The 20674-nt window shown below is 39.8% G+C and overlaps 2 protein-coding genes across 3 annotated transcripts in view; one reads left to right on the top strand and one right to left on the bottom strand.

Annotated features, from left to right (window-relative positions):
• The first annotated feature begins 1825 nt into the window (after positions 1-1825).
• Positions 1826-14199, top strand: TRMT61B (tRNA methyltransferase 61B). The gene is made up of 7 exons (XM_070428924.1): positions 1826-2521; positions 4560-4662; positions 7984-8174; positions 11408-11499; positions 12678-12925; positions 13606-13683; positions 13767-14199. Exons 1-7 carry the CDS (start codon positions 1826-1828, stop codon positions 13808-13810), a joined length of 1452 nt encoding a protein of 483 aa, XP_070285025.1. The 3' UTR covers positions 13811-14199.
• Positions 13275-20674, bottom strand: part of SPDYA (speedy/RINGO cell cycle regulator family member A) — a 22203-nt gene continuing 14803 nt past the window's right edge. Inside the window, exon 7 of one of the 2 annotated variants that reach the window (XM_070428925.1) lies at positions 13275-14164. In XM_070428925.1, coding sequence (XP_070285026.1) covers positions 14073-14164 — 92 coding nt within the window. In that variant the 3' untranslated portion in view covers positions 13275-14072. The remainder of the gene's footprint in view (positions 14165-20674) is intronic. The other variant, XM_070428927.1, reaches the window with a different exon arrangement.

Below are 20674 nucleotides of genomic sequence, written 5' to 3'. Positions count from 1 at the left end.
GCCTATAAATAATAGAAAATCGTGTGATTTTAACTGATACAGGGAGTAGAAGAGAACTAGAAGAACAAAAAGGAGAAAGGAGGAAATAATGAGTTAGTTCAGTTTGGATCATGCTGAGTTCGAGGCACTAATAGATCAACCAGAGATGGAGTCTAGCAGTTTAAATTATGAATTTTATTTTAATTTTTTTTAAAGATACAAGAGCCTGTTTATAATTTCCCATTGTCTCTTGAATAGTGAACACTGCTTAAGCTACTTTACCCCTCAATAGACTTTTCTCCCCCGACCTGCCCTATTTTTTTAAAATATTTTTTTAAAATATATTTTATTGATTTTCTACAGAGAGGAAGGGAGAGAGATAGAGAGTTAGAAACATCGATGAGAGAGGAACATCGATCAGCTGCCTCCTGCACATCTCCCACCGGGGATGTGCCCGCAACCCAGGTACATGCCCCTGACCGGAATCGAACCTGGGACCTTTCAGTCCGCAAGCCAACGCTCTATCCACTGAGCCAAACCGGTTTCGGCTTTTTAAAATATTTTTATTGATTTCAGAGAGGAAGGGAGAGGAGAAAGAGATAAAAACATCAACAATGAGAGAAAATCACTGATAGGCTGCCTCCTGCATGCCTCACACTGGGGATCAAGCCTACAACCCAGGCATGTGCCCCGACTGGGAATCAAACTGTGACCTCCTGGTTCATAGGTCGACACTCAATCACCGAGTTACTCAGGCCAGGCAATCAACAGACTTTTGAGCAGCTCTTGGAATACAACCACTATTTACATTAGATTGAAAATGTCCTATTTACAAGTTTTAGGAACACACTCATTAAGTGGGGATTGCCTAAATTAGCAAGCATGCACCTGTGAGAGAAGATGCTAATTGCCTCCAAATCCACATTTTCTCCTTCAATATTAATAGAATTTCAGATTTTTAGTTAGGCCTATGGTCAGCTCTAATAAAAACTAAATTTCAGGGGGAGGATGGGAGCAGGCTGGAAAAAGTTAATGGGGGGAAAAGGAGGACCTATGTAATACTTTTAACAAAGAGTTTTTAAAAAACCACCTAAATTTCTCGGCTTCCCTTGCAGCTACATCTGTCCATGTAATTAAGTCCTAGTCAATGAAATGTAAGCAGAAGTGATATGTGCATTTTCAGGAAAATATTTTTAAGGAAAGAGGGCATGACCTTCTTCCCTCTTCCTCCTTCTCACTGACTGAAATTGGGATGTAATGGCTGGAACTTGTGCAGCCATATCAAACTCTAACATAATCTTTGGAATAAGAGCACACCCAGGAATACCTGACACTTCAGGAAGGAACCCGGCAGGGCTGGGCGGGGAAGGAGCGCGGGTCGGCGGGTGGCCCGTCCAACCGCCGCCTGTCAAACGCCACTCGGGGCGTTTTACTTGCACCCCCTGGGGGTGACCCGGAGACGTCCGTGTTCCTGACCACGACAGCGCCGGCCCTGGTACAGAATTTAGCGCTTTCACGGGCTCTGTCGCTCCTAACCCTCCTGTCCCCAGCGAGGCGGTTGGAGACTTGCCAACGGTCAACTGCTTCTTGGACAGTCCACACTTCCAAGAAGAAAATGGCCCCCGGGGCTTGGGACGCTCTCCTGGGACGGTCACGGAGCGAGGACTTGGCGGCCCCGCGCCCCCGCTCGGCCTCCAGCCCTCGGGACGCAGGCGCGGTCACTGAGCTCTCCCCGCGGAGACGCTCCCGAGCTCCACCGCACCCGCGCCGGCGCGTTGGGCGGCGAGAGGCGGGGCCTCGCCAGGCCCTACGTCACTTCCGTGGGACGGCGCGTGCGCGAGTCAGCATGTTGTCAGCCGTTCACCGCGGTCCAGTCCTGCTCCGGCTGCGGCGCTTCCGGCGGCGGCCGGGGGTCGCGCCCTGTCCGTCCCTGCGCGACCTTGGACGGGAGCCCGTCGAGAGAGCTCGGTCCCGGTGTAGCGACTCCTCGCAAAGAGACGCGCGAGATGGACGGAGAGAGCGCGAGGCCGCGCCGAAGAAGGCTCCCGCCGCAGAGTCTCCTCCATCACTCCCTCCGAGCGGCCGGGGCATTGGGGCCAGATGTCTTTCCTCACTGGAAAGCCTCCGACCGCCGGCGCCTCGAGAGGAGCCATCCCTTCGAGAGCGCGAGGACTCGAGCGGAGACCTGGCCCTGTCCGATCCCGCACACCGGGCACCCGGGGGTCCCTCGCTGCCCGCCCTGGTGGCAGAACTTCACGGCTCCTCTCCCTGGTCCGCTTCCAGGGAGGAGCCCTTTCGGGCTGGGGAGCTGATTTTAGCTGAGACTGGGAAGAGAGAAACACAATTTAAAAAATTGTTTCGGCTGAGCAACGCCGGGCGTTTAAATAGCAGCTGGGGGGTAGTCCCATTCAGCGACATCGTGGGGAAGTTCCCCGGCCAGATGCTGAGGAGCTCCTTTGGTAAGCACTTCCTGCTGAGGAGGCCGGCCCTGGAAGACTATGTGTTACTGATGAACAGAGGTCCTGCCATAACGTATCCGAAGGTAACGCCATGGGAGTTAGGTGCATACTGGCTCCAGAAAGAGCAAAGGAGATCAGCACCGCAGACCTGATTCACCTACTTAAAGCACTTCTCAGGTGGTTCGGGTTTTTATTGTTCTGAGTCTATTAAAAAAATCATGGATATGACTTTTATTAAAAGATATATTTTATTGATTTCAGAGAGGGAGAGAGATAGAAACATCAATGATAGAATCATTGATTCTCTCGTTATTGATTTGCGTCCCACACCCCCCCTACTGGGGATCGAGCCAGCAACCCGGGCATTGCCCTTGACTGGAATCAAACCCGGGACCCTTCAGTCCGCAGGCCCAGGCTCTATCCACTGAGCCAAACCGGCCAGGGCTATGCATATGACTTTTATGCCAATTTTAGGAGGAAACAGCCAGATTTTAATTTGGGAGTCTCGATTCTCTAATCTGTAAAGTGAAAAGAATATCAATTTACTACATAGAGTTAAGTGAACTCACTAGGCACATAATAAGTACTTATATTTGTTCCCCATAATTCTAAGTTTGCAAGTTCAGCATTCAGCGTGTTGAACTCTTTTGGGGACAATTTTTTAGTACCATTATGGTGATATTTTAATCATATTTCATTTGATAAGGCATGTTACTAGAGGTATGTTATCAACTATAGATAAATTACTATGCTTTCCCTTTAGAAAAAGTTTTGTATTAACACAGCTAAAATTAAACACTAAACATAAAAGGAATATCCTTTATGAATAAATTAACTACCTAGTTCAGTGATGGCGAACCTTTTGAGCTCAGATGTGTCACCATTTTGAAAAACCCTAACTTAACTCTGGTGCCGTGTCACATATAGAAATTTTTTGATATTGCAACCATAGTAAAACAAAGACTTATATTTTTGATATTTATATATTTAAATGCCATTTAACAAAGAAAAATCAACCAAAAAAATGAGTTCACATGTCACCGCTGACACGCGTGTCATAGGTTCGCCATCACTGACCTAGTTCCTAGAATCTTATACTAATCATCCATTGCTAGCAGTTTATTTCAATCCTTAATTACAGTCACAGTCCTTGGGCAGGTTGTTCCTTTGTAACAACTCCTATTCCCAGATGCGGAGACACTCATTATTTATTCAGCAAATAATCACCTACCTTCTATGTTCAGGGCACTACTTTAGGGAGGCAGAATGGTGAACCACAGTCCTTGCTCTTAATACAGACCTTACATCCTAGAGGGGGTGACAAAGAAAAAAACAAGTAAATGAAAGAATATGATAATTTCAGGTAGTGCTGAGTGTCATGAAGATACAGTAATGTTGTATTGGGTGACGTGGGGGAAGAGGATTTTTTTTATGTCTGGTGGTTAGAGAAGGTGTCCAAGGAGGTATATTATTTTAAAAATCCTCACCCCAGGATAGTTTTTCTATTGATCTTTTTAAGATAGAGAGAAAAACATCCATGTGAGAGACACACATTGACTGGTTGCCTCCCACATGCGCCCAGACCCGTCCAGGAATGAATGGACCTGGATCCAATTTGCAACCCGAAATCCGTTCCCTTGACCAGGAATCTAACTGCAACCCTTCGGTCCACGGGCCGACACTATAACCACCACTGAGCAAAACTGGCCAGGGCTCCAAGGAGGTACAATTGATAAACGCAATTTAAGGAAAAGCCAGTCATGCAAAGAGGTAGGAGCCAAGGGTTCTTGCAAAGGTGAAAGTATTGCAGAATTCAATAGTTTTGTGTTCACCGCTGTTTTTTTCAAAGCTGTTTCTACCTTGTGATTGTTTCCTTAAATTCCCCACTTTGTCTTTAAACTAGGAGCTCCTATTGTACTTACTGTCTATAATTTCAGTATTATACTGCTTTGTTAGCTAATTGATTCTTGAATCTCTTATTTCATCAAGTAAAATATAAACTCTTGCTAGGCAGGGCCAGGGTTTAATCCTTTTTTGTCACTTTTTCTCCAAGTCCAACATGATATTTGATAAGAGTAGGTGCTTAGTAGGTATTTATTGATTAGTTTGTTTAAATCATAGGATATAAGTATGATGCTGTTGATGATGAATATTCACCCAGGAGATACTGTTTTGGAAGCTGGCTCTGGCTCTGGTGGAATGAGCTTATTTTTATCCAAAGCAGGTAAGAGAGTGGGATAAAAGGAGCTGAATTTAGATAACAAAGAAAACATTTAATCTGTTCATAATAACAGAAAGTTAGATAAAGATGTTTCAGAAAATATTCACATGACTTTGGGATATAAAGAATTCTCTTTAAAACCAAATGTAAGCAACTGCATTTTTTCCCCATTTTGTACATTTTTCCAGTCACTCTCTTACCTTTTGCTTTGCTTTCTCTTGCTCCTCTCATGCTTTTTAATGCTTCTACTTAAAAAACAAACAAACAAACAAAAAACACTGAGCTTTTTATTGGAGCATAACATAGCTACAGGAAAGTGCATGGATCATAAATGTATATCTCAGTGAATTTTTTCTTTTTAATCCTCACCCAAGGGTATTTTTTCCATTGATTTTTAGAGAGAATGTAAGAGAGAGGGAAAGACAGGATTGGTTGCCTCCTGCATGAGCCCTGATTAGGGCCCAGGCGGAGAGGAGCCTGCAACTAAGATACGTGCCCTTGACCAGAATCGAACCTGGGGCCCTTTGGTCCACAGGCTGACCCTCTATCTACTGAGCCAAACCAGCTAGGGCTCAGTGAATTTTTAAATAGTGGCCACCCGCATGTAGTTATTGCCCAGAGCAAGATAGGGAATGGTACTGCACCACAGAAGCCTCCCATGTTCCCTGTCAGTCCTTATCCTCCCAAAAGGTAACCATTATTCTGACTTTTATCATAATTGATTAATGTTACTTGTTTTAAACCTCATATAAAAGGAATCACACAGTTTGTACTCTTTTGAGTCTGGCTACTTTCATTCAACATTCTGTTTGTGAGATTCAGCCATTGCATATAGCATTAGTGCTTTCATTCTAGTTGCTATATAGTTACTCCATTTTATAAATAAATCACAATTTATCCATTCTACTCCTGGTGGGCATTTGAGATGAATATTATTATGAATAGTGCTGCTCTGAATATTCTTGTACTTGTTAATAATAGTGCCAGATGAATTCTCAGTATGAGAGAACATAGAAGGAGGAGGGCTGTCAGTGCTGGGCTGACATACTGTTACAGGTAAAGGATTGTTGGTGTTCATAAATAAATCCTATATAATAAAAGCCTAATATGCTGTCTGGTCGTCCAGTCAGCCATTCAATCAAAGCATAATATGCTAATGATATGCTAAGGCCACTCAATCGCTTGCTGTCACGTGCACTGACCACCAGGGGGCAGATGCTCAATGCAGGAGCTGCCCCCTGGTGGTCAGTGCGCTCCCACAGGGGAGTGTCGCTCAGCCAGAAGCCGGGCTCGCGGCTGGTGAGTGCAGCAGTGGTAGCGGGAACCTCTCCTGCCTCTGCGGCAGCACTAAGGATGTCCAACTGACTGCCATCAGTCAGACATTCCCCCGAGGGCTCCCAGGCTGCGAGAGGGCACAAGCCGGGCTGAGGGACTCCCCCCCCCCTCCCCCCCCCCCCCCCCCCGCCCCCAGTGCACGAATTTCGTGCACCAAGCCTCTAGTTAATCATAATACAGAACTAAGTTAAAGCTAGATCATGGAAAATTTTTCTGTCTTTAAGAAAGTCTTTACATAGTCAGTTGCTAAAAGTACTGGTTGAAGGGAGCACCTGATCAAAAATCAAGAAGTATATAGTAAACATAAATATCTGTTCATGTTTCCACCACTTGATGTCTGGTTACAGTTATCCTAGTTGATTATCCTATGATCACGTAACTCCTCTGAGTGTCAGGATTGCTTTCCCTTCCTCACCTAAAGTAGTGCCCTGAACATATAGTGACAAAACTCTCTGGGTAGATTTTTAAAAAATCATTTATGTTGTTCCTTATTGATGCATTCTATTTTTTTAATTCATTTTTTTAAACTAATAAACTGTCAGAGCAGTTGTAGGTTTATATGGGTTAGTTTTATAAAGATTACAGATAGAAATATGCTGCATTAATCTTAAACCTTTTGTTCTTTGACCTAGTGCCATTACATACAAACAGAATCCAGCTTATACTAAATCAGGAAATTCATTTTGGCTCCTCATATCTTTTGTTTGAATCTAATTAAAGGCAGTAATTTCTTCACAATCTGTGACAGATTCCTGAATGCATTTGACAAAGTGAATTTATAAAAATTTGTGATACAGGAGTGCCCGTATTTCTAATATTTATAGTATTGGCGGAATGTCATGTTATGAATAATCGCAAATTATGAGTGATCAAAAAATTATTGCTACTTACCTTTAGAATGGATTTTCCCCTCTATAATTATATTTTCCAATTGTTTATCTTATGCTACTATTAGCATTAACTTTTATCCCTTGAGAACATGTTGACTTGCAGCTGGACTTACATGTCAAAAGACATCTTGGAATGTAAACTTTTCATTAATAAAACTACAGACTGATTGATCTGGGATAGCCTCCAAATGATAGCAAAGCACCTCAGATAGAGGTGGGTGGAAAACGAATTGCCTTACTAAAATGCGGTAGTTTTTTTGTGAAACAGCAGTATTACTGTGCTAAATAGTTTAAAATTTCTTTAGGCACACACAAAAATACAAATATTTTTTAAATATGTGGAAGGTCTAACCTCATTCATAACAAAAGAAATACAAATTAAAACAACAATGACAAACTATTCAGTTTTAGATTGACATAGATAAGTTTGAGAGAGAATATAGAGAAATAGGCACTCAAATACATTGTTGGTAGAGTATAAATTGGTATCAGTTTTTTGGAGGACAATTTGGTAATAATTTTCAAAATAAAAAATTCACATACCCCTTGAGCCAGCATGTACATTTTTAGGAATTCTGTAGATATATTGGCTCATGCATATAAAAATTTGGGCATAATAAATTTCATTGCAATATTGTTTATAATAGTGTAAGACTAGAAACAAACTAAATTTTTATTGGTAATTGCTAAATAAATTATGCCATAGCCATACAATGGAATATAAAAACTGTTAAAAGTAATGAAGTAGATTGTTAATCACTGAAATGGCACAATAAGTATAAAGGAAGGTAGAGGATACAATATATCACAATGTGTGTTAAAAATAAAGAAGTACTTGCACACTTGTGTAGGCACTAACTATCTTGGGAAGGCTAAATAACTAGTATTATGGTTACCCCTGAAGAGAGAGGTTGATTGGGTGTCTGGGATGGGATAGAGACTTTTGTAAACTTGAACTATTTGAATTATTTTTTTCACATCCATATAACTTTTTTTGTGTGTGTCGGGGAATCAACCCGGGATCCATATAATACCTTTTTACAATATAATTTTTATGTACTAATTAATTCTATGAAATGTCATAAATTATCTGTTTAAGTTGGATCACAAGGACGGGTCATAAGTTTTGAAATACGAAAAGACCACCATGAACTGGCTAAGAAGAATTACAAACACTGGCGTGATTCATGGAAAATTAGTCATGTAGAAGAGTGGCCAGACAATGTGGATTTTATTCATAAAGATATTTCAGAAGCAAGTGAAGACATAAAATCTTTAAAATTTGATGCGGTAAGTTATCAAAAGTGGTTCCTAGGATATTGCTTAATACTGTGTGTGAAGAAAACCAGGGTCAACAGTTCTTTTGTATGGGAGAGGGTCTTTCTTCATTATTTGCCCCATTTCTGTATCTGGCATGGAAAGAATATTTTTCCTTCAATATCATGGTGGGATTTAGAGTAGAGAGACTTACTGATTCAGTTGCCAAAGTTATTAATAAATATGGGGTAGTGAACAAGGAGGAGGAGTTGAGCATCATAAACCTCAGCATTTTTATTTTTATTTTATTTTTATTTTATTTTTATTTTTTATTTTTTATTTTTTTTAAAAATATATTCCATTGATTTTTTACAGAGAGGAAGGGAGAAGGATAGAGTTAGAAACATTGATCAGCTGCCTCCTGCACACCCCCCACTGGGGATGTGCCCGCAACCAAGGCACATGCCCTTGACTGGAATCAAACCTGGGACCCTTCAGTCCGCAGGCCGATGCTCCATCCACTGAGCCAAACCGGTTAGGGCAACCTCAGCATTTTTAGATAAAGCAGTGTTGGGAGCATATTGAACCCAGCACCTGACCTCATGTTGTGAGATTTTGGGGGAATAAATAGCTTCTATTTGAGAGGGAACAGGCAGGAGGTATCTTAGACAGTTAAAGTCGAGATGTAGAAGAGTATTTATTAACAATGTTGAGGATTCATTCTGACTCCTGTGCTTCTCTCACATTTCATAGCCAATCCTATTTGGCTCTTACCTTTTCAAAATTTATACCACTTCTCATCACATCCAATGCTGTTTGCTGTTGCGAGCCATCATTATCCTTCCTTACCCTCCCCAGTCTTTTTTTTTTTTTTTTTTTTAATATTTTTATTGATTTCAGAGAGGAAGGGAGAGGGAGAGAGATTTTGAACCATCAATGATGAGAGAGAATCACTGATCGGCTGCCTCCTGCACGCCCCCTACTGGGAATCGAGCCCGCAACCCGGGCTTGTGCCCTTGACCAGAATCGAATCTGGGACCCTTCAGTCCACAATGCAACGCTCTATCCATTGAGCCAAACCAGCTAGGGCCTTTTCTATAGTTTTAAAAGTATGTCATGATATACTTAAGGACACCAAATTATACATTTAAAATGGCAAGTTTTGTTATATTTAACATGGAAAAAAGATTTATAAAAAGTCAGATTATATCATTCTTTGAAACTCTCCAGTGGCTTTTTCTCCTCCTAAGTAAGATTCTACATAATCTGTCCCTCTCCCGCTCCCACATCTCCACCATTCAGAACTCATCTCTTACCATCCTCCCCATTTTGTCTCCAGTGACAGTGGCCTTTTCCGACTCCAACTATCATACAGCCTCAGAGCATTTGTATTTGCTGGTCTCTCCGCCTCAGCACACTTTCCCTTTAAATTTCCACAGGGTAAGCTTAATCATTTTCTTCAGGTCTCATCACTGACCAGCCTATGTATAAAACAGCACTTTCTTTCTCTGCCTTCATATTCTCTATCCCTCATATTCTGCTTTATAATTATGTAGGTTGTCATGTCACTCATCACCCTCTGACATATATTTATTGGATATTTGTTTAATGTCTGTGCCTTTATCTATCTATCTATATAAAAGTCTAATATGCAAATTGTCCCCTTGGGAGTTTGATCACTCGCTATGACGTGCAGTGACCACTAGGGGGTGGCGTAGAATGAAGGAAGGCCCCGGGGCGACAGCCAGAAGGCCCCAATTGGCCCTGGTTGCCAGCCAGGCCTAGGGACCCTACCCGTGCACGAATTTCGTGCACTGGGCCTCTAGTTAGAATACTTCATTGACAATTCCAAAAATACTGAATATTGAAAACTTCCTAAGCAAATACTCTCAAGGTTTTATTATTATTATTATTTGCATAACTAATTCACTTCATTGTACTGATGGGGTGGTCATAATAATCTGGCCACTCAGTATATAAGATCCTATGAAAATATAGTATGTAAGCTCCTGTTATATCCTTACCACTTAGCAAAATACTTGGCACATGAAAGGTGCCCAAATGGTGAATAAATTAATAATGATGCTCCTTGACTCATTAATATTTTTTAAACAAAAACTAAAAAACATCAATAGAATAACTTCTAATTATGTGCTATGTATTATGTAAGTATATTGATGTGCCAACTACTCTTAGCTGTCTGGAATTATCTTTCAATAATAGTCACTTTATTTTCTATTTTGACCATATTTCTTTTGCATGCCCCTGACTGGGGATCCAGTCCACAACTTGGGCATGTGCCCTGACCAGGAATCTAACCAGCAATCCTTTGGTGCACAGATGCCACCCAACCAACTGAGCCACATCAGCCAGGGCTCAAATATGTTTTTGTTTTGTTTTGAAATATATTTTTATTGACTTCAGAGAGGAAAAGAGAGGGAAACATTAATGATGAGAATCATTGATCAGCTGTCTCCTGCATGCCCCTACTGGGGATTGAGCCCACAACGTGGGCATGTGCCCTGATCTGGAATTCAACTATACCTTCCTGGTTCATAGGTTGATGCTTAAGAACTGAACCACGCTGGCCAGGCTCAAATATTTTTTTTATATTCAGAAGAAAAATTCTGAATATTAACTTTAGACATTCTAAAGTGTAAGAATCATGTTCTTTCTCTCTTGCATCGATGTTTCTCTCCCTCTCCCTTCCTTTCTAAAAATCAATCTTTAAAAAAAGAAAAATATTTGAGATGTGAATTTCTATTGCCAAAAGCTCAACTAAAGCATTGAAACTTTGTATATACATATGGATGTATATGAAATATAACTAAGGAAGGATTCCTTTATTACCAGCATTGCCCAGTGCAAGACATGCCACCACCATTTTTTTCATTGATTTCAGAGAGGGATAGAAATATCAGTGATGAGAATCATGGATCGTCTGCCTCCTGCATGCCCTCTACTGGGGATAGAGCCTGCAACCTGGGCATGTGCCCTTGATCGGAATCGAACCTGGGACCCTTCAGTCCACAGGCCGACACTCTAACCACTGAGCCAAGCCAGCTAGGGCATCACCATTTTTATGTAGTACTATGACAAATTGTGTGATAATAGATCTTTTGAGGAGCAGTAAAATAAGATAGTAGTACAATATTCAAAAAAATGCAGTACTTTAACTGGGTAATTGCTTTCCAAAAGTGTATCATTTTACCATGATAACCTATGCCGTAAACAGAATTCAGTCTGATTCTCCTTTCCCCCCACAGGTAGCTTTGGATATGTTGAATCCTCAAGTTGCTTTGCCTGTTATATACCCTAATCTTAAACAGGGTGGTACATGTGCTGTATATCTAGCAAAGTGAGTGATGTGGCTATTACTTGTGATTTTAAACACATGTTCATTTTGTAACTGAGTTAGGTATATACACTGAGTGGCCAGATTATTATGACCACCTGACGTTTGTAGGCAAATTAGCCGTATACTGCACTGTACACTGCATGGGATATGGAAGCCGAAGGCCTGTTTGAACACCTTTGCTATCTGCAGTTACCAAGATAAAACGTCTCAAATTCACACAGGAACACAAGGATTGGACAGTCGAGCATTGGAAAAAAGTCATGTGGTCCGATGAATCACATTTCCAGTTGCATCATGCAGATGGCAGAGAATTTGGTGGAAACAGCATTAAAGCATGCACCCCACATGCATGAATACAACCCTTCAAGCTGGTGGGGGCAGTGTTATGGTTTGGGGCATGTTTTCCTGGCATGATTTGGGCCCTTTAATTCGTGTGGAACAACATCTGAATAGCACAACATACCTAAGTATCGTTGCTGATCAAGTTCATCCTATCATGTTGATGGCGTATCCCAACGGAGATGGCTTCTTCCAACAAGACAAAGCATCATGCCATGGTGCTCGTATTGTGCAGGAGTGGTTTCAAGAACATGGGGAGACTTTACCTTGCATAGGTGTCCCCCACAATCACCAGATCTCAATCCAATTGAGCATTTATGGGATGAAGTTAAAAGAGCCATCAGGCAGCTGGTTCCACAACCATCAAATCTCACAGAACTGGACAGTGCTATTCATCAGCCATGGTGTCAGATTCCTCACATCACCTTTCATCACCTTTCAACATCTCGTGGCGTCAATGCCAAGAATTGCCGCAGTATTGAAGGCAAAAGGTGGCCCAACAAAGTACTGATGGGGTGGTCATAATAATCTGGCCACTCAGTGTATGTCACCTTGTAAAACTAAGGAAACTACGTATGTCCCAAATCATTTATATTGCTGCTTAAGTCATCCTTTACATAAATGGCAACATAAGATGCATTTTCTTCAGGCAATTTAGAAGAAACGTTTAAAAAGTGTAATGTGAACAAGTAATGTTAAATTAGGTTCTCTATATTTTTTACTTAGTATTATTTAAAATTGCTTATTATGTGCCCTAGCTTGCATTTTTACTTTTAGGTATAGTAAATTTAAAGTTGTTGTACTAGAAACTTAAAGTACATATTTTACTTTTCTGAAAGCATCACACAGGTTATTGAACTTTTAGATGGAATTCGCATCTGTGAACTTGCTCTCTCATGTGAAAAGATAAGTGAAGTCATTGTCAGAGATTGGTTGGTTTGCCTTGCAAAACAGAAAAATGGAATTTTAGCTCAAAGAGTAGAACCTGAAATCAACGTGGATTTACAATTACAATCTCAAAAGATTAGAGCTGAAGGTGAGATGCTTCAAGATGGCCCTGGTGAGATGCTTCAGGAGGATGGCCACGGTGAGCTTCGGTTTTATTTTATGCATGTGTATGTGATAAGTGGAGAATAGGTTCCTGAGTGTATTGACCAATAAATTATAAAAATGTGTCTGAAGGATTTTTTTTTTTGTATTTAAATGTGGTATTTATGCTGTTAAAATCTGTAAGGGACAGAATAATGACTTTGCTTGCCTTTTATAATATTCATATTTTACCTGTGACAAGGAGGTTAACTTGATTTATATATATATATATATATATATATATATATATATATATATATACTAAAGAATTTTTAAAATTTAGATCAGTGATTATTACTGAAGGAAAAGAATTTCATAGGACCTGATATGCAAATAAACTGATATTTGCTATTTATGAGGCTGGAATTCTCCAAATTTAGGACTTTGTTGTATGTACACATTATTTAGGCTATGAGCAAATGTTCATATATCCCTTGATTTATTATGAGTTTATCTGTTTAGTTATAAAACCATATATATAACTTTATTATGTAATCCTTGATACATTATTTCTATGAGGTAACTGGCATAATAGCTCCAAAACAAAATGCTAAAAAAAATGTGAAAGAAAAACTTACAGTAAAGGGAGATTAATTTGTATTTTAACAGTTTTGAAATATTTGAACAAATTATGAAATATTTTATGTAATTTACAATATGTACTTTGTTCTACAACAGAAGAATCACATTCTGATTTTCCATATGGATCATTTCCCTATGTTGCTAGACCTATACACTGGCAAACTGGTCATACAGGTGAGTAATGTTTTCAGGCCATATTAAATGGTATTTTCTTCTAATTATTATAATGACCTTTACTTTTCCCCCACTTAAATTAGGTTTTCTTGTCAAGTTGAGGAAGTTCAAACCACAACTTAACTGAGTACCTCAGATGACGGCAACTGATTTGAAGACAGAAAAGTATCAAAATAGAACTTTATGTTGCAAATCATTACTTTTGTAGATTGGTATTTTTAGCTATTACTGTGATTTGTATACTTTTACTTATAATTCTGAAAAATAACAAAAGCTAAAGAAAGATGTGTAGCATTTTAAAACTGCTTAAATATCCACTTTGACATCTGTCTTGTAGTTAGTTTGACATATTGTAGTTAATGATTCCAAGTTGTTTTAGTTGAGCCATATCATTCTTCACTTCCTGTAAACCACTCCATAGATTTGTCTTTCTTCATGAAATTAGTTTTCTTTTCTTTGTTTGATTGATGGTCATTGGCTACTGAAATAAAATATGCATTTTAAGATAAATTTTATGTATCTGTATTTTAAATACATATTTTAATGACTTGTATATGTATCTTAAAAGGTACAAAGAAATCTGGGTTATCCTATATCCTATATAATAAAAGCTAAGTGTCCGACTTTTCTATCAGTCACTATGATGCGCACTGACCACCAGAGGGCAGACACTTCGACAGGTAGGTTAGGTTGCCCCTGGGGTCCGGCCAATTGGGACTGGGCCAGACAGGCCGGACACAACTTGGAGCCCTCCCAAGGTCCCTCCCCGGCCCCGATTGTGCACCAGTGGGGTCCCTCAGCCTGGCCTGCACCCTCTCGCAATCCAAGACCCCTCGGGTGATGTCGGAGAGCCGGTTTCGCTCCGATCCCCGCAGGCCAGGCCAACGGACCCCACCAGTGCATGCATCCGTGCACCAGTCCTCTGGTAGTAAATAATATGGAGAAACTGAAGATTGATATAATCACCTTAAAAATTGTAACAAAAGATGTAACAATTCTTGCATCACTTTTTTCTTTCCCAGAATCATTTTAACCAGCTTAGAAGAACATCACAATTATTCTGTTACTATATAAATCAAACGCTTGGAGAAATATACTTTATAAATATGAATTAAAACGAAAGTATTATTCACAGGCACCAGTTATTTAGTGTGCCTTACATTGTTTTAAGACCTTTATAGTTTTTTCATTTAGTATGTACAGCTCATCTTTAAGATTATCCATATTTTACAAACAGGTTTAGAGTGGTTAGATTGTTGTTTAAGCATAGATGTTTTATAGGTTTAAAGTAGTAATGCCCAGGAGGATAAATGCTATTCCTTGATTTATCCCTTAAGCTATAGCTATTTTAATTAATATATAAATTCTAAATAATGTTTTACATGGTTTTCATCATGTGGAAAATTTTAACCTAAAATCTCTGCCTTTATAGACTACAGTCTATGGAAAAGCTAGACATTAATCACATAAATTTGAAACTAAAACTGTTTTATATGCTCCAAAGAAGTTCAGGGTGCTGTAATAAGGGTTTTGCTCTGGTTAAGTAATTACCTGTGAAGTGACAACTGAGCTGAGACCTGACTGGTAAGTAGGAATTGACTACAGAAGGGAAAATGGAAACAAAAAGGCCACTGATGTTGGGGTTGAGTGAAACGGACTGGAAAGATAGGTAAGGGTCAGGCCATACAGGATCTTGTAGCCCTGTGAAGGAGTTGGTTTATCCTAAAAAAAAATGGGGTGCCATTTAAGGATTTAATGAAGGGTAACATGCTTAGATCTATGTTTTGAAAAAAAAAACACTGTGGTTGCATTTGGAGGACTGATTGAATCATAGAGTGTTCTGGTGCCATCTTTCTGTATGGTAAGTACTATCTGAACACTCAAACAATAATGGATTTATAGTTTTCATAACAATTCCAGATACATAGCAGCTCTGAAGTACATATTTAAATTCCATCATGGCCGAAACCGGTTTGGCTCAGTGGATAGAGCGTCGGCCTGCGGACTGAGGGGTCCCGGGTTCGATTCCGGTCAAGGGCATGTACCTGGGTTGCGGGCACATCCCCAGTGGGAGTGTGCAGGAGGCAGCTGGTCGATGTTTCTCTCTCATCGATGTTTCTAACTTTCTGTCTCTCTCCCTTCCTCTCTGTAAAAAATCAATAAAATATATTTAAAAAAAAAAATTCCATCATGGAATACTCCTTTTTGTTTAATTAGCAGCAAAATTCTGCCCTTCGTTGTTTTGAATGCAGGCCTTAATTGTACTGATTGGAGAATGGGACTGGCCTAAGAGCAAAGAAAAGTTGTGCCTTCTACTCTTATTTCACGAAAAATAGTTTCTGCTCAGTACACTGTGCTCAGTAGATGCTGAATTGAACAAGATTTAACAGTGTCCATTCTAATTTTGAGTTGAAAATCAAACTACATAAGCAAAAAAGATTTATATAAGTAATCAGAGTTCAGCTTAAGACCTTTCTCCATCTCTTCGTCGAACACTAAGCATGTTTACGGTCTGGTTTATGGAAAATACTTTCTTCTAAAGTTAGATTTCTGTTTATGTCTGGCTCTTACTTACCATAGTGTGAATCCTAGAGATTTGTGAATGACTCATAACTGTCTACTCAGTGTTTTCCAAGGGCCCCCTGCCTTTTCCACCCTGTATATATAGTCAATAAAAGTGCTAATGGTTTTAAGCCTAAACTGGATCATGTATTCTCTCATCTGTTGCCTTGTTTGTTCTAGGGAAAACTTTAGGTGTATAGCTCTTGGATTGTGGAAGACTTTAAGTTCAAACTTTATACTTCAGAGATAATAGGAAACTTCTGAAGGTTATATGGTCATGTAAAAGATAATTTCTTAAAGTCAGTCTGTTAGTGGTATCTGAGTATTCAAAGGAAAGAAAAACTGTTAAATCAGAAATTTCATAGTAATACATAGTATACAACTATGAGGTAGTAATAAATAATAATGTGAGGAAAAGGGGCAGATGTAAAAAATATATAGTGAAGGAAGAACCAAACAAGCTGGTAATTTATTGGATGCAGTGGGAGAGAAGCAATATAGTTTCAAACTTTTATCCTCTATTCAGAATCCTTTTCCCTTCTCTGGGCAAAACTGGACTCAGTCAATGGCCAGTTCATATACTTCCTCTGAAAAGCCTTCACCAAGTCCCTCACACACAGAATTAATTTTGGAATCTTTTGTGCTCCTAAATGTTGGCCATGTAATTACCATTGCCCTTATTATATAACTAATTTATAAGCCCTGATTATGCCTTCATTAAGTTTAAGGGTTTTAAACCTGAATGACTAGAATAGGGGTGACAAAAATAAGTTCAGAGAAGGATTTTTGAGGAAAAATTATTTGATTTTAGATTATATAATAGAATTTCCCAGGCCTGTCTACAAAACCAAACTAAGGTTTGATATATTGTTTTTTTCCCTTGGATTCACTCTAAAGTATGAAGTCTTTAGGTAATATGTATTAATACATATTCATGTTTCAGATGGACTACCCTAGGTGTCATAAGGCTTTTTTAAGACAGCATAAGGCAAAGAGAAACAATGTACAGTTGACTCTTGGACAATGTGGGGGGTTAGAAGTGCCAACCTCCATGCGGTAGAAAATCCGTGTATAACTTGATTTCCCAAAAACCACAATTGGCCCTTTGTATCTGCAGGTTTCGCATCCTGATTCAACTGCAGGTTGAAAACAGTATTTTCAATCCAGGGTTAGGAATCAGTTGATGCAGAAGAGAGACTGTACTAATTGTCTACAGTTGACTGGAAGCCTTACTAATAACCAATAGTCAGTTAACACATCTTATATATTATTATCTATTATCTACTATATTATTAAAGTAAGCCAGAGGTAAAAAAAAAAAAAAAAAAAAAAAAATGTTAAGAAAATTGTAAGGATAATACATTTACTGTATTTCTTGAAAGAAAAAGGCACATGTAAGTAGACCCATGCAGTTCAATCCTGCACTAAGGGTCAACTAGTTTATTTAATATTAAAAAAGCCAGTTTGACTCAGTGAATAGAGCGTCAGCCTGCGGACTGAAGGGTCCCGGATTTGATTCCGGTCAAGGGCACGTACCTTGGTTGCAGGCTCCTCCCTGGCCCGGGCCCTTGCAGGAAGCAACCAAAGGATGTGTTTCTCTCACATCGATGTTTCTGTCTTTCCCTCTCTCTTCCACTCTCCCTAAAAATATCAATGGGAAAATATCTCTGGCAATGATTAACAACAACAAAAAAACAAAGTGCAGTACATTCAGATAGAACTGGATTCCCATGTTGCTGTTTTTCTTGTTGCTCTTTTACCTTGCAACTGTGACTTTTCTTTTTTTTAAATATATTTTTATTTCAGAGAGGAAGTGTGAGATAGAAACATCAATGATGAGAGAGAATCATTGATCAGCTGCCTCCTGCACACCCCACACTGGGGATCGAGTCCCCACCCTGGACATGTGCCCTGACTAGGAATCGAACTGTGACCTCCTGATTCATAGGTGGATGCTCAACCTACTGAGCCATGCCGGCAGGGTGCAACTGTGACTTTTCTGAGTTTGTGTCTTCAGCGGTAAAATGAGTATCATAGTGCCACTCAAAGATTTTGGGGGAACAGGTCAGGTGTTAAAAGAGGCTACCTTTATAAAATGCCTAGCACATGATTAGTGAGTGTGATGTACCTAAATTTGTAAAGAATGCCTCATCTATTCCGCCCCCAGCCTTGACAAAAGAAAAATATTATGTTCTTAATAAATGTCATAAACATGTTTATATATAAAACTTGTTTTCTGAACATTTTGTTTTGAGGAAAGAATTTTAACATTTTACCTGAAAAAATGAGAGGTTACTTGCTTGTGTTTGAAAGAAAGAGGGAAGCATTGGTAAGCACCTATTGCTAAGTTTTAGCATAAAAGCCTGGAGCAGAGCATCAGTTCTTTGTGTCTCTTCTGGAGAAAGCTGAATTGAACCACAAACTGTTAGGTGATTCCAGCCACCTTCATGTTGATAGGAGGAAGAAAATTTTGCTAGCAGAGGTCACTACAGGGAATCAGCAGCGCTAAGGCAGCGAGAGACTGATCACTGCTCCTAATAACATTGTTACCCTTAAACCACTCCCCCTCCCTTTCCCAAATACTCCCTTATTAAGCCTTTTTAGGGAAAATGAATTTAAATGTTTAAGTATGATAAAAATTTTTCTTTGTACTGCCTACTCTCTGTCATCCTGAAACAAAAGGTCTTATATTTATTCAAGTCAATACTCTGAATAAAACAGTTGATGAGTAAATACTTGTTCCTTCCTGTATATGAATTGTCTATCCTAAACCAGGGCTTTATGGCTTTCATCAAGGGAGAGGGTGAGCCCTCGCTGGTTTGGCTTAGTGGATAGAGTGCCCATGGACTAAAGGGTCCTGGGTTCAATTCCAGTCAAGGGTACATACCTCAGTTGCAGGCTCAATCCCCAGCCCTAGTCAGGATGCATGTGAGAGACAACCAATTGCTGTGTGTCTTTCACGTCTATGTTTCTCTCTATCTCCCTTTCTCCCCCTCCCTTCCATTCTTTCTAAAACTCAATGGAAAAATATCCTCAGGTGAGGATTTAAAAAAAGGGGGACGGGGGAACGGGTGAAAGCACTGTTCTATTTATTCTGTTTACAACTCCCCTAACCGCACTTTAAAATATATATATATTTTTTTGTTGATTTCAGAGAGAAAGCGAGAGGGAGAGAGAGGTAGAAACATCAACGAAGAGAGAGAATCATTGATTAGCTGCCTCCTGCACACACCACACTGGGGAATGAGTCTGTAACCCAGGCATGTACCCTTGACCGGAATTGAACCTAGGACCCTTCAGTCCGCAGGCCGACACTCTATCCACTGAACCAAACTGGCTAGGGCCTAACCACACTTTTCATCCACAATCCCTCAAAGACCTGCTTTTTGTTTTTTTTCAGAGCAAGGTGACTGGTAGAGCTCTATTCCCTGGCTACATTCTGATTTCCTGTTAAGATATCAAAGCCTAAAATATAGTGAGTGCTACTGTCCTTGAAACTACAGGAGCTAATTTGTATAAAATATAATGCTTCTGTAAATATCTGTTCAAATGCTGGTTGGTATTCTCTTCCAGTTCACTCCATATAAACGTTCATCATGGACTTGGTTCTTAATGCTTCCACTGCTTCCTTAGTCCATAGCAGTCTGCTGACAGACTTGTGTGGCCCTTATTTTTACCACAAAGGCAGGATTTCATCAAAAGGGGCAGTAAAGCATAAGAGTTAGGAATTCAGGCGCTAGTCTAGAGTCATTCCTGGGTTCAAATGTCACTCCACCATCTTGGGCAAATTGTTTAATCTCTCTAAACCTCAGTTTCTTTATCGTAAAGTGGAGATAATAGTATTTACCTTAGGTTTGGCTGTGAATAATAAATAAGTTTATGGTGTAAAATGCTTAACACAAAATGTTGCCTGGAACATTTTAAACATCTAGTAAATCTTACCTATTATAAGGATCAAAGAGTGTAGGTAAAAGGAGTTGGGAAGTAGGGGAGGGATGCTAGCACTACGGTGTCGGGTGAATTTCCCGCCAAAATATAAGATGGCGCGGGCAATTATTTAGGTTTCCCGCGCAAAATCAGGGATTTTTATGATACCTATTACCCCAATGGGTATGAAACAGTTCGCATACGCAGGTAGGTATCTTTGTGAACGGCAAACAAACAAATATTTGGTAATACGCAGTTACAATCGGCCCGAGTTTACACGTTTCCCGCACTCCACCGCAAATCTATATGAACCGAGTTAAGACGGCTCCCGCGGAGTACGCGCAATTCACGCGAGCCGACTTAACTCGTTTCCCGCACTCCAAGTGCTAGAAGGAAATTCTTATTTTACTATTTCCTATAGTAGATCCTATTTACCTTCGAATATGAGTGAACCAATAAAAATTATGCTTGTAAGTGTTGTGAGGCAATAGACTACATATTC

Source organism: Myotis yumanensis, unplaced genomic scaffold, assembly GCF_028538775.1.
Source record: "Myotis yumanensis isolate MYYU_CA2020_CCGP unplaced genomic scaffold, mMyoYum1.0.hap1 SCAF_11, whole genome shotgun sequence".
In the NCBI taxonomy this organism is placed as follows: Eukaryota; Metazoa; Chordata; class Mammalia; order Chiroptera; family Vespertilionidae; genus Myotis; species Myotis yumanensis.
The sequence above is the reverse complement of the archived record's forward strand: the minus strand, read 5'-3'. Positions and strand labels throughout refer to the sequence as shown.